General features: G+C 35.6%; 1 protein-coding gene across 1 annotated transcript in view; it reads left to right on the top strand.

The window, feature by feature from the left end:
* TRIP11 (thyroid hormone receptor interactor 11) overlaps positions 1–14,071 on the top strand; it is a 62,186-nt gene that overhangs the window by 27,774 nt on the left and 20,341 nt on the right. Inside the window, 8 exon segments of the mRNA XM_008584891.1 lie at positions 1,351–1,563; positions 2,148–2,246; positions 2,441–2,871; positions 2,903–3,080; positions 3,234–5,549; positions 8,601–8,741; positions 9,278–9,471; positions 13,238–13,401. Coding sequence (XP_008583113.1) covers positions 1,351–1,563; positions 2,148–2,246; positions 2,441–2,871; positions 2,903–3,080; positions 3,234–5,549; positions 8,601–8,741; positions 9,278–9,471; positions 13,238–13,401 — 3,736 coding nt within the window.

Below are 14,071 nucleotides of genomic sequence, written 5' to 3'. Positions count from 1 at the left end.
AGGGATGGCCGGTTTGCTCACTGGCTGAGCGTGGTGCTGACAACACCAAGCCAAGGGTTGAGATCCCCTTACCAGTCATCTTTCAAAAAAAAAAAAAAAGAATGCCAAAAGTACCTGCAAAGCTGTATGTCCTCTTAAGATCTACCTGAAAAAAATGTGTGGTTCTCCTAATTGAGCAGATAATAGACAGTAGAAAGATGTAAGAGAATGCTGTTTTCATCTTCCAGTAGTATTCAGAATAAACTTTTGAATCAGAAGGAAATGAGAACTGTGAAGCATTGCTCTAAGACAGCTTTTATTAGTTTCTTTTATAAGGTATAAGGCTTTTTATCTGAAGGAATTTGAGACTCAAGATACCATAGAAGTTTGATTTTTAAAAAATCTCTGTCAATGGGCTGGCCGCATGGCTCACTCGGGAGAGTGCGGTGCTGGTAGTGCTGAAGCTGCAGATCCTATCTAGGGATGTTTGTTGCACTCACTAGCTGAGCGTGGTGCAGACCACACAGTGCTGAGGGTTGCAATCCCCTTACCGGTCAAAAAAAAAAAATCTCTGTCAATGAGAGAAGGCTTTATAGCAATTTATAGTTTATCAACAAACCTTGTGATCAGAGGTTGAAATAATGTTGAAGCATAGAGAACTGTACCACTTCTGGGATTTGGAGAAAAGCATTAAATAGCTAATAATGGATTATGAAATGTTTATATCGATACATCTTTATATCAGGTTTGAGAGAGGGGAACCCTGTCTGTGCTCAAGTTAGAAGGTAAAGGAAGGAAGGAGGGCACTTTTTTGGATCAAGAAAACGTTCCAGTTTCTGACAGAAGCAAGCAATAAGGGGGATTCCTTTAATAATGGAAACGAAGGCTTTTCTTTTCTAATTAGAGAGGATAAACTTTAGAGTGAATGAGTGTGGATTTTGTACATTTTTATTTAGTCTGGGTGTTGATGACTGGATGTTAGGGAATGGAAATGAAGAGAGCTGGAAGACTTGGACATTTTACAAAGTATGTATGTGGAGGGAGAAGAGCAGATAGAGGGAAGTAATGGCGGGAGTGGGATAGGAAAGACTCAAATGTGGAAGGTTGTGTGTAAAGAAGCTGAAGCTACAAGACAAACACACTTGTTGCATCTTGTCTAGGGTTATAGAAGTGTTTTATTTGAAGCTGCAAATAAAATTGCAAATTGAATAGTATTGTTGAATTTTATATTTCATTATTGGTATTGGTAATGTTTCCGATACAGAGAATTTAAGATAGATTCCAATTTTGTTTATTTATATGTTTTTAATCTTTTGGTGTCTCTTCTTTGGTTCACAGTATATGTTGCTTTTTTCCCCTTTATCATTTAAGGAAGAACTTCAGATATCACTTTTAAAACTGAGTAATGATTATAAAGTAATGAAAAGTACAGCTGCAAGAGATATGAATTTGGATTCAGAATTACAAGACTTAAGACTTAGTTTGGAGGCAATGGAATGAGAACTCAATCAGAGTATTAATGAAAAGGAAATACTGCTATCCAAGTTAGGAGAATTGGACAAACAGAACCAAGAAGCTACAAAGGTAATGTTATATTAAAGACAGTGAGGTAGCACATTTTACTCAGCAGACTGAACACTGGGTTAACATGTAAAAATGATGGGCATAATTTAATTCTGTAATTTAATTACTATTTTAGTTCACTGATGGTCTACTCGTAGAAATTGCCAAATACTAAAGTACTTTTGGCTTTACAGACCATGTAGTCTCATTTGCAATGACTCGACTCTGCTGTTGTGAAAGAGCATGGCTGTGTTTCAATACAATTTTATTTACAGAAACAGGTGCAGGCCTGATTTGGCCTCTAAGATGTAGTTTGTTGTTCCTGCTCTAGTGCCTCTAAGATGTAGTTTGTTGTTCCTGCTCTAGTGTTTAAAAGTTGAAAATAAATGACATATATTGTTTCCCTTCTTCGGTAAAATGGACTTGCTGTAAGATATTAGTAAATACCTTTGTAGGGGATGTTGGGATAGGAAAAAGGTTGTTTTTAAGAAAGATTAGAAATATTTGAGGATAATTCTATTATGTATGAACTTTTGTGAAATTTTTTTATGTACTAAAATAAAAAAATTTTATAAAGTTACCATGCAAATTAATTTTTCTTTCAGCACATTATTTTGATAAAAGATCAGCCATCAAAACAATGAAATGAAGGAGATAGCATTATCAGTAAACTGAAACAAGATCTAGATGATGAAAAAAAGATAGTTCAGGGCTGGCCTGGTGGTGCACTGGAGAGTGCACTGCTTGGGAGTGCAGCAGCGCTCCCGCCAATGGTTCGGATCCCATGTGGAGACCGGTTCCTGCTCACTGGCTGAGCGCGGTGCGGGCGCAACACCGAGGGTTGCAATCCCATTACCAGTCAGTAAAAAAAGACAAAAAGGAATTAAAAAAAAAAAAGGTAGTTCATCAACTTGAGGATGATCAAGTGAACCTTACTAAAGAGTTAGACAAGCGGGAAAAAAAGTTAATTCAAAGTGAACTGGTCCTGAATGATTTGCATTTAATCAAGGAGGAGCTTGAGGATAAAGTCGAATATTTAGTAGATCAGCTAAGTAAATCACAGAAAAATAATTCAAACATCCAGAAGGAGAACCTTGAACTTAAGGAACATATTAGACAAAATGAGGAAGAGCTTTCTAGAGTCAGGAATGAGTTAACTCAGTCTCTTAATCAAGACTCTAATAGTACTTTTAAGGATAACTTACTTAAAGAAAGGGAAGCGGAAGTTAGAATCTTAAAGCAAAATCTTTCAGAAATAGAACAGCTTAATGAAAATTTACAGAAAATTGCTTTTGATCTGAAAATGGAAAATGAAAAGTTGGTTTTCACATGTGAAGATAAATGAAAAGTTGGTTTTAACTTGTGAAGATGTAAGGCATCAGTTGGAAGAATCTGTAGCTGGGAACAGTCAGATTTCTCTGGAAAAAAACACTATTGTGGAGACTCTAAAAAAGGAAAAAGGACAGATAGAAGCAGAATTGTGTCAGGCTAAAGAGAGGCTGTTGGAAGAAGCAAGCAAGTATGAGAAAACTTTGAAGAACTATCAAATGCACATAACTTGAGCACATCTGCCTTACAGCTGGAACATGAGCGTTTCATTAAACTCAGTCAAGAAAAAGACTTTGAAATAGTAGAACTCAAAAAGAATATTGAGCAAATGGATACCGATCATAAAAAAACTAAAAGACTTTGAAATAGTAAATGCACATAACTCGAGCACCTCTGCCTTACAGCTGGAACATCAGCGTCTGATTCAACTCAGTCAAGAGAAAGACTTTGAAATAGTAGAACTCAAAAAGAATATTGAGCAAATGGATACCGATCATAAAAAAACTAAGGAAATTTTGTCATCTAGTGAAGAAGAGCAGAAGCAATTGACAGAAGTTATAAAGGAAAAAGAACTTTTTATGGAAAAACTTAAAGAAAAGTGTTCAGAGCTGCAGGAGGAATTAGATAAATATTCTCAGGCCTTAATGACAAATGAAATTTTAAGGCAGACCATAGAGGAAAAGGACAGAAGTCTTGGAGCCATGAAAGAAGAAAACAATCATCTGCAAGAAGAACTGAAATGACTCAGGGAACAGCACAGTCAAACTGCACCTGTGGCTGAGCCCAAACCACTTGATAGTATTACAGAACTAGAATCGGAGGTATCTTAACTGAATATAATCAAGGATCATCTTGAAGAGGAAATTAAACATCAACAGAAGATAATTGAAGATCAAAACCAGAGTAAAATGCAACTACTTCAATCTTTACAGGAGCAGAAGGAGGAAATGGATGAGTTTAGATACCAGCATGAGCAAATGAATGTCACACACACCCAGCTCTTTTTAGAGAAAGATGAGGAAATTAAGAATTTGCAAAAAGCAGTTGATCAAATCAAAACCCAGTTGCATGAAGAAAGACAGGACATTCAAACAGAGAATCCTGATATTTTACAAGAAGCAAAAGTTCAGAGCCTTAATATAGAAAATGGAATTGAAAAGCATGATTTATCTAAAGCTGAAACTGAAAGATTAGTGAAAGGAATAAAAGAACGAGAACTAGAGATAAAACTTCTAAATGAAAAGAATATATCTCTAACTAAACAGATCGATCAGTTGTCCAAAGATGAGATTGGTAAACTAACTCAGATTATCCAACAGAAAGATTTGGAGATAGAAGATCTTCATGCTAGAATTTCTTCAGCTTTCTACACCCACGATGTTATGTACCTTCAACAGCAATTGCAGGTCTATGCTATGGAAAGAGAACAAATATTAGCTGTTTTGCGTGAGAAGACTTGGGAAAATAGCCATCTAAAAGCAGATTATCATAAAATGATGGATATGGTTGCAGCCAAAGAAGCAGCCCTCATTAAGCTGCAAGAGAACAACCAAAAATTGTGCACTCAATTGGAAAGTAGCAGCCAAGATATGTTTAGAGAAACTGTTCAGAATTTATCATGTATCATTTGAGAAAAAGACATTGTATTAAGTCAGAAATGTGCGACTTTATTAGAAGTTTTACAAACATCCAGCACTAGTAATGAGGCTGGAGTTGTTAATAGTAATCAGTTCGAGGAGCTTTTACAGGAACGGGATAAATTAAAACAGCAAGTAAAGAAAATGGAAGAGTGGAAACAGCAGGTGATGACCACAGTACAAAATATGCAAAATGAGTCAGCTCAATTTCGGGAACAACTTGGTCAGCTTCAGGCAGAAGTTTTGGTTGACAGTGATAGTAGTTCTATATTACAAGTGGACTGTACTGGTCTGATCCAAAGTTACGAGCAGAATGAAACCAAACTCAAAAGTTTGGGGCAGGAATTAGCAAAAGTTCCGCATAGCATGGGGCAGCTTTGCAATACTGAAGATCTTCTTTTAGGAAAACTTGATATTATTTCATTCCAGCTCTCTTCCGGATCACCACTTACTTCCCAGTTAGCACAGTCTCTTAGAGCGAGTAAATCTGATATATCAAGTGAATCATCTCAGTTGCTTCAGCGAGAGGTAGAAGAGCTCAGGAAATCACTGAAGCAAAAAGACGCAACAATTAGAACTCTCCAGGAAAATAATCACAGATTGTCTGCTTCGATTGCTGCCACCTCAGAGCTAGAAGAAAAAGAACATGAACAAACTGATTCAGAAATTAAGCAGCTAAAGGAGGAACAAGATGTTTTACAGAAGTTACTTAAAGAAAAAGACCTCTTAATCAAAGCCAAAAGTGATCAGTTACTGTCTTCGAATGAAAATTTCACTAACAAAGTGAATGAAAATGAACTTTTGAGGCAGGCGGTAACCAACCTGAAGGAGAGAATATTAATTTTAGAAATGTACATTTGTAAACTAAAAGGGGAAAATAAAAAAATAGTAGAAACATCCAGGGGAAAGGAAGCAGAACATCAAGCATTACAGGAGACTCATATGAAGATTTCTATGATGCTGCAAGACAAAGAGTTTGAGTGCCATTCCATGAGGGAGAAGGCTCTTGCTCTTGAGCAACTATTGTAAGAAAACGAACAGGTAGGTTCTGGTTGGAGTATCGTAGAGGGAAGTTGGAGGTGGAGGAGGCTTCTTTGTTTCAGTTACTTTATTAATATCATCTTTGAAGAGGACAATGAATTTGTTCATTTAGAAATATTCAAGGTACAGTTGTGTGTTGCTAAACGATGGGGATACATTCTGAGGAACATCATTAGGCAATTTCGTTGTTGTGCGAACGTCAGAGAGTGTACTTACACAGACCTAGGTGGTATGGCCTACTACACACCTAGGCTATATGGTACAGCCTATTGCTTTGACTACTGTCGAATACGTGATCAGTCATTGACCAAAATGTTTTTATGGGGTACATGACTATATTTTTGATTTGAGGCATCTGGAAGTTTCTCCCTCAAATTATTACTTATTTCCAAATATTTTTAGTAGTAGGTTAATTTTTTACAGGCTGCTAAGTAGGAAAAAAGAGTATAGTAGCAATTAATACCCTTAGAAAATAGAAATTTGTTACAAGAGAAATTTTATAGTCACTTAAACACATTTTAGGCTCATTTCAGTAGCTGCTAGCAGTGATTAACATCTTAGGGATTCTTATATGTAAAGGAAAGCCCTGTGAAATACTACATCTTTGAAGATTATCTACAGTAAGAAATACATTTTACATTGTGACATAGCAGCACGTGTCCGTGTGTGTGTGTGTGTGTGTGTGTGTGTGTGTGTGTGTGTGTAAAGCTGAAAAGTTTCAAGAACCAGAAATTACCCTTACTACATGTGATACTCTATTTAAAGAAAAACCAAAAACAGTGCTGGATAAACCATTGAACTGATTTTTATGAATCAATTAGTCATAACCTGGAATTATTGTCATAACCTGGAATTTGAAAGGTGTTAGCCAAGAGTAGTAGTTTTCACATAATAAATTCAGTAAATACTGTAATCCCAGCTCTGTCGCACATGTGACTTTGGGTATGTTTTGACCTTATTGGTTTGTTTATTTAACCATAATATGGAGGGTCATAACAGTTATATGGAAAGTGGCAGTAGCTTTTCATATAATTAAATTTTTACATGCATTTCATTTTAATAAGAATTATTGAAGATCTCCTGTTACATCATACTGTGATAGGTGCTGTGTAGGGCTTGTTTGGTAGTTCCTTTCTACACTGATTTCTATACTTTTAGTAGTAGAAATTTGGAAAAGAGTTGAGAGGCAGAACAATGGAATATTCAGCAAGTGCTTCTTGAGCATTTACATGTTGCCAGGCACAAGATAAACTTCTTTTGTCAATTAAGTTCTCTCTTAGAGTCTTGGATTGAAGTTGTGAAAACTTACTTCATTTCTTCTTCTTGGCCATATATCTGATTAAAGAGGTACACTCATGGTCAATGGTGAGGTGTTCTCGTCCTTCAGAGATAACTTTTTAGCCTTAATGGTACTGGTCTATAATTGGTGTGAAAAAGACTCTTAGAGGGTACAGCTTCCTATTACTCACTAACCAAAATTAGGTACAGTGTCTTATGGTTGTAAGACTACAACAGAAGGAATGTAGAACAAGTTTTCTGTTGCATATATTTTTTTCTTTTGCAGTTTTGCATCTTGTACAATTTAGTTCTAATTCATTGACATTTACACATCTAAAGTGTGCAGATTATATTCGGGCTCTCATACCTTTTAGGAAGCTTCCCTAAGTCACATATTACTAAAGTATTGTATTACTTGAGGGTAATTCATATAAACTAATTATAATTTATTCCAATATTCTATGCAATGCATCTTCCAAAATTTCACAGAAAGATTCATATTTTCTTGTAATTCTGTTTTGCCACAAAATTTTTCAAGTACGCTCATATAATTTGAGTACCTTTAATAGTACATTTTGAGTATGATAAATTACATATTTTGGGGGGGAGAATGGGATGTTCTCAGCAGGAGATCTTCAAATCTATTTAATTTTTCAAGCATTTGCTCTTTCTCTGTAATATGAAAAAGAAAACTAACTGAAAAACTATTTGGAAAATGCTGGCCTTCCTATTTAGGAGGGGATGTTGAAGTAAAAAGGAACAGATGGTTTTATGTTTTGGTTTCAATGATTTATCCTGGGGAAACATTATATATTCTTAAAGAAATGAAAAGTTTACATAACAACTTAAAATAATACTAAACTATAAGTAGATTCGTTTGATATGCATATTTAAAACAGAGAAAAGACTTGGCTGTAAACAGCCTGACACTTTTCTGTGTTTGTTAGAATTCCAGCTATCATTTGAAATTCATGACTCTACTTTTGCAATGAAGGGTTATCTTTTTTCTGCTGTCGTTAATATATTGTACTTATATGGAATAAATTTTCATTTTTGTCTAGCAAGATATCTTTCCAAAGTTGCTTTCATTGAGTTGTTGCCAAAATATTCTTTTTAAATAGACTGTACATATGAAATGATTTCCTTTTTATCTTTTTCTAGCTACTGACACTTATTTTCTAGAACAACAGTTGTGGGTGCCTGATGAATGGACATCCTTGTGTGCATACGCACCTGTGTGCGTGCACACACACACACCCCACACACGTACATTTTATTGGTGATTTGGAGGTTCACGAACACTTTGTTGTACGGGCAAATTTGAAGAGATTTTTGTCTTTTGAGTTCCTTTTGAAACATTTCTAGTAAGCTTTTTCTTTTATGATAGATTTATAGAAAAGTTGCAAAGATAGTGGAGAGAGTTCTGTACCTCACACCCAGTTTTATTTATTATTGACATCTTACTTTACTATAATACATTTGTCACAGCTAATGAACCAATATTGAGGTGTTACTACTAACATTTAGACTTTATTCAAATTCCTTAATTTTTACCAGTTGTCCTTTTCCTGTTCCAGGAGGCCATCCAGGATACCACATTATATTTAGAGGTCATGTCTCCTTAGGCTTCTATAGACTGACAGTTTCTCAGACTTTCCTTGTTTTTGATGACCTTGACATAGTTAACTACATTTTAAAATTAATTATTTAATGAAGAAAGTGTCTTTTTTATAGTGTATTTTTCTTTTAAGCTAAAGTTATTTCTTTCTAAAGGGCAAGACTGGGGAGTTAAATCAGCTTTTAAATGCAGTTAAGTCAATGCAGGAGAAGACAGTTACACTTCAACAGGAGAGAGACCAAGTCACGTTGTCCCTGAAACAGAAACAAATGGAAAACAATACCCTGCAGAATGAGGTATACTTTCACTTTAAATCAACAGTGAATCAAATATTAAGTTTAATAACTATTAAGTAAGAAAACTGGAAAGTTTTCAATTAAAATGAATTTATTTCCTAGGTGATTTTTCTTAGTTTTTCTCTGATATGCTATAGTAGGACTTTTATCTCGCAGGGTGCTTTATATTTTAGGTTTCAAAAATGAAAACCATGGCATATCTTGGATATAAGAAAAAATTTTTACCCATAAAATATGAAAAAAATGATATACACTGAAAAAGTGGTCTGTCACAAAGAACCCAGTACTTTTGTATAGTTCCATTTTCCAGGAAATGAGATCGTACAAAGTAAAGCTTCTAGATGAATATTCAAGATGATTTCAGGAGAATTTTTCCTAGAATAAATATATCTTGCAGTATGAGCAATTAGTATACAAGTAATACATTTCAAGAATGGGAAAAAGATTTGATAACATAGTGGCTTGTAGCAGGGGGAAAGGAACGGGGGGAAGGAACATTTTGGTAGAAGAAAAATAAAGAAATGTCCTCTACCTAGGTTCAACATTTACGTAACAAAGAATTAGAGTTAAACCAGGAGCTAGATTGATTGCATAATCATCTTTTAGAATCAGAAGATTCTTATACCCATGAGGCTTTGGTTGCTGAAGATAGAGAGGCTAAACTAAAAAAGAAAGTCACAGAATTGGAGGAAAAGCTAGTTTCATCCACTAATGCAATGGAAAATGCAAGGTAACTTTTTCATTTTTTTTCATTAACTTTTACTGAAAACTTCTTGAGTGTCAGAATCAGTAAGCATTTTTCATGTTAGCTCATTCTCACAAAATTCATTATCTCATTTTTGCAGATAAAGATACAGGGTAAAGAGATTTAGTAACCTGCCCAAAGTCAGGCACACAGAATTTATGTGTGGGTTTCACACTCAAATCTGAGACTCTGAATCTGCCTTTCAAACTCTTAATCTTAATCATCACCCTAGGCAATTGCCTCTTATCATTTTAGGGATATAGTCTGTAATTCTGGCTGATTTAATTAGCTCTGTTCAGCTCCCAAAGAACTAATTTAATTTATGTGGGTTTATTTTTCATCAAGTGGTCTAAGGTTGAACTAGCTGTAGATATTAGAGTAAAGGAAGTAGCAAGGTGAAGGACCTAGATGAGTATAAAGAATTAGCTCTTGGTTTATTAGGACTTTTAATTGGCCAGGTCCCTGCTTGGCCCCTGCTTATCTTTTTTAAAATTTTATTTTTCTCAATAAAATGTTGTAAAATGTTTTTTCTTTTCTTTTTTTTATTACAAAAACGTTAGATTTTTCTTTTCTTTTTTTTTCTTTTCCTTTTTTTTTGTCTTTTTTCGTGTCCGGCAATGGATTGCAACCCTCAGTGTCACGCCCGTACCGGACCGGGACCGGCAACGGGATCGCAACCCTCAGTGTTGCGCCCACACCTCGCTCAGCCAGTGAGCGGGAACAGGTCTGTATGTGGGATCCGAACACTCGGCGGGAGCGCCACCACGCTCCCAAGTGGCGCACTGCAGCAGTGCACCACCGGGCCAGCCCCCAAAATGTTAGATTTTTCACTTCAGGAGAATCATTCAAACCAAAAGAACATAAAGCAGAGTCTCACCCCCCCCCATGATAATCTTTTTTTGTACCCTTTTATGCTTTTATATTTGTTTATATATATACTGCTTAACTTTTTAAAAGCAAAATTGAGATCATACTATTCATACAGGTTTTGTAACCTGTTTCTATCACTTAATAATATATGAGTATCAGTACACATTGATGCATATGTTTCTGCAATATTATTTTATGATTAGCCATTACTTGGATTTGCCATAATTTCTTTAGCCCAACCATTTATTATTGGATGTTTCAAGTGTTTCAGCTTTTCAAAATTACTAAGAGTGCTGTTGTGATATCCCAAGACATGTATGTTTTGTGTTGATGACAGATTATTTCCGTAGTGTAAATTTTGAGAAATGGAACTTCTGGGTCAAGGGGCATTTTAAAACTTTTGAGATTGTACTGCAAAATTATTTTCCAGAAAAGATATTTCCATTTGTGGTATGTGCATCTTTTTATTTATCTTTTTACTATGTATGGTACTGATGGAGATATAAGAAGATAGTAGAAACTATCTGTCCACAAAGGTATTACAGGCCAGTAGAGACAATATTTCTGAGGGTGAACCCCTCCTCCTCCCTTTGCATGGAGTGTTATTGTACCTTCAGATTCTCAAGGGAAACTCGTTTAAAATGGGAATTAAAGCGAATGATCATTTTTGTATGTATTTCACTCAGGCAGACATGCCAGAACATCCTCAGATTATGTCCTTATATATTGGAATCCTTCCTTGCAATTTTCAGGCCCTTATTTTCTCAAATTAAACTAGTTTTTAGCCTCTGCCCCTTTTATTTACACTTTGTAATAGTTTCCAGAATAACCTTCCTTAAGTAGAGCTGTGATCTTGTTCCTCTTTTTTAAAAAAACCAGTTTTGACTCCCATGATTTGGTTCCATGCTACCTACTACCATAGCCTTATTTCATGCTATCATCTGTATCCAGCTGAACTGTATTACTCAGTTTTCTAAGACCTACTATCTTCCTATTTCTTTTTCTTATACTTTTTCTTTTCATATTCTTTCTTATACATGAAGAATGGACCTATCCCTGACAGTTTTTCTGTGAATCCACCTGTTCTTCAAATTCCATTTTCTTCATGAAGGTTAGCACCCCCCTCCTCATATGTAGAACAAACACGGGTGTGATGTTTTTCCTTTGAACTTGTATAACACTGAGTCTTTGCTAGATTACATATATTTTACTTTAGGGTACAGGTAATTGTTGACCTGTCTTATACTGTCTCCACCCCAATGAAATGTAAGGTCACTGGAGAGTAGGAATGATGCCATTCATTTTATACCATTCCCATAGCATATATTACAAACACTGGTGTGATGTTTTTCCTTTGAACTTGTATAACACTGAGTCTTTGCTAGATTACATATATTTTACTTTAGGGTACAGGTAACTGTTGACCTGTCTTACACTGTCTCCCACCCAATGAAATGTAAGGTCACTGGGGAGTAGGAATGATGCCATTCATTTTGTACCCTTCCCATAGCATATGTTACACAGAGTTGAATAGATTTTCAGTAAATATTTGTTGTATGAGTACCTCAGTCTACAAACCCTAACTTGACAATAGTGTGACCTGGTATTTCTTAGCTTTGTATGCCACCATAACTCTTTTCATCCTTACAATCACCCTTTGAGTGATTAGCTAACCAGCAAAGCCGAATAAATTCCAGGGACATTGAGAGCAGAGGTCTTCTTACTATCAATTTACTGCTCTTTCCACAAGAGGGTGCTATTGGGTAAAGTCTCTTCAAAGTGAGATGCTCTTGAATAAAAATTGAACTAGATATTAAAAACCCAGAAAGATTATTGCAGTATTTTGGATATAATCTTTATACATTAAAGAAGTACACCAATGACATAAGCCTAGATAGGTGCTATATAAATCTCCTAGGGATCCCTGGAGTATTATTTTGGGACAGGAGTAGGTATTATTGTATTTAATGTAGGTAGAAAGAAAAATGATAGTAAAAGATAATTAACTAATAATCAGAGCAGTTAGTTCATCAGTTGGATAGCCTTTGGAAACTGTGAGTTCACCATGATTGCAAGTGTCAAAAGCAAGGGGGTGTCATAGAATCTCTTCTTTGTTAGGTTAGAAGCTGGATCAAATGACTTTGAAGGTCCCTTACAACTTCAAATTCTGAGATAAATTACATCTTAGAGATTTAACCTGGAGACACGAAAATTGCAGACTACTTGTAAATTTTTCTTTTGCTGACATTTCTTGTTTAGCCTAATTCTTAGTCTTTAAAAGGATAGTCATTTGTTCAAAATCACTTTAACAGGAAGGATCATTGAGTTAATAAAAATAGGGAGAACAGAGGAACTATTCAAGTTTCTTTGAAATCTAACTTGAATTTAATGCAATAAAATGTCAGAAAGGTCCAATTCATAGACACAAAGTAGAATGTTGGTTGCCAGAGGAAGGGGGACATGTTATTTAATGAATATCAGGGCTGGCTGGTTAGCTCAGCTGGTTAGAGTGCAGCCTTGTAACACCAAGATCCAGGGTTCAGATCCCTCTACCAGTCAGCTGCCAAAAAAAAAAAAAAATGAGTATGGAGTTTCAGTTTGGGAAGATGAAAAAAAGTTCTGGAGATGGGTGGTGGTGGTGGTTGCACAACAGTGTGATTGTACTTAGTGCCACTGAGCAGGACATGTAAAAATGGTTACAATGGTAAATTTTAATGTGTATGTTACCACAATAACACAATGTGGGGAAGATGTTTCATCTTGTTAAAGTACCTAAATACTTTGAAATCTACCATGAATTTAGTGCAATAAGACTTAGGGAAGGTGATTCTTCTGGTTAAAGTAATAGAAGCAGTTTGATTTTTATTCTTTTTGTTTGAAGCCAGCAAGCCAGTGTGCAGGTAGAGTCCTTACAGGAGCATTTGAATGTAGTCTCCAAGCAAAGGGATGAAACTGCACTGCAGCTTTCGGTCTCCCAGGAACAAGTAAAGCAGTATACTCTATCACTAGCCAACCTACAGATGGTACTAGAGCAGTTCCAAGAAGGTAAGTTCTATAGTCGGTTTTTCAGTGAAGACAAATTGTAGTTGTTGGTAATTTTCCCCTATTGGAGTGCCGTTTTAGATTAAACATGGGGAAATCTTCAAAAGGTTACCTACTTGTAGGGGCAAAAGGCAAGTAGCCATCATCAACTATTTAGACTCCTTTACAACTAAGACTAGAGAATATTAACTATATTCAGTAGTTATTAAAAATTTGATTTAGTATTATTTTACCAGTTAAGGTGAGAGTTGAAGTATAAAGGCAACACGCGGTAGGATGATCAATTGATAAAGGGAGAATATAAAGGAAGAGAGAGACACACACATGGAAAAGGTGATTAGGTTTTAAGATATTGTTTGGGGGTCGAACCCACTGCAGAGTGTTAATCATTAGTAATTATCGTCCTTTGATATATTTATTAACTTGTTAACTATTCATCTATACTTTGAGGTGACTGTATCTTCTAGTCCAAATGGGAAGTACTTTTCTGGAGACACAGTAACAGTGACCAGAGCCATTTTATCCTGAGAACCAAATAATGTCTTTTCACATTCTCTCATCCTCAGATTTATGGTAATGCTTTAGTTTCACCCATCCTTTTGTTTTTTCATACGTTCAGTAACTACTGACAGTGAATTAACTGCTAGGTGGGGGGTGGTTAGGGGATATGAGG

Source organism: Galeopterus variegatus, unplaced genomic scaffold (genome assembly GCF_000696425.1).
Source record: "Galeopterus variegatus unplaced genomic scaffold, G_variegatus-3.0.2 Scaffold3400, whole genome shotgun sequence".
Lineage (NCBI taxonomy): Eukaryota > Metazoa > Chordata > Mammalia > Dermoptera > Cynocephalidae > Galeopterus > Galeopterus variegatus.
Note: the sequence above shows the minus strand (reverse complement) of the source record. Positions and strands in the feature narration are given on the sequence as shown.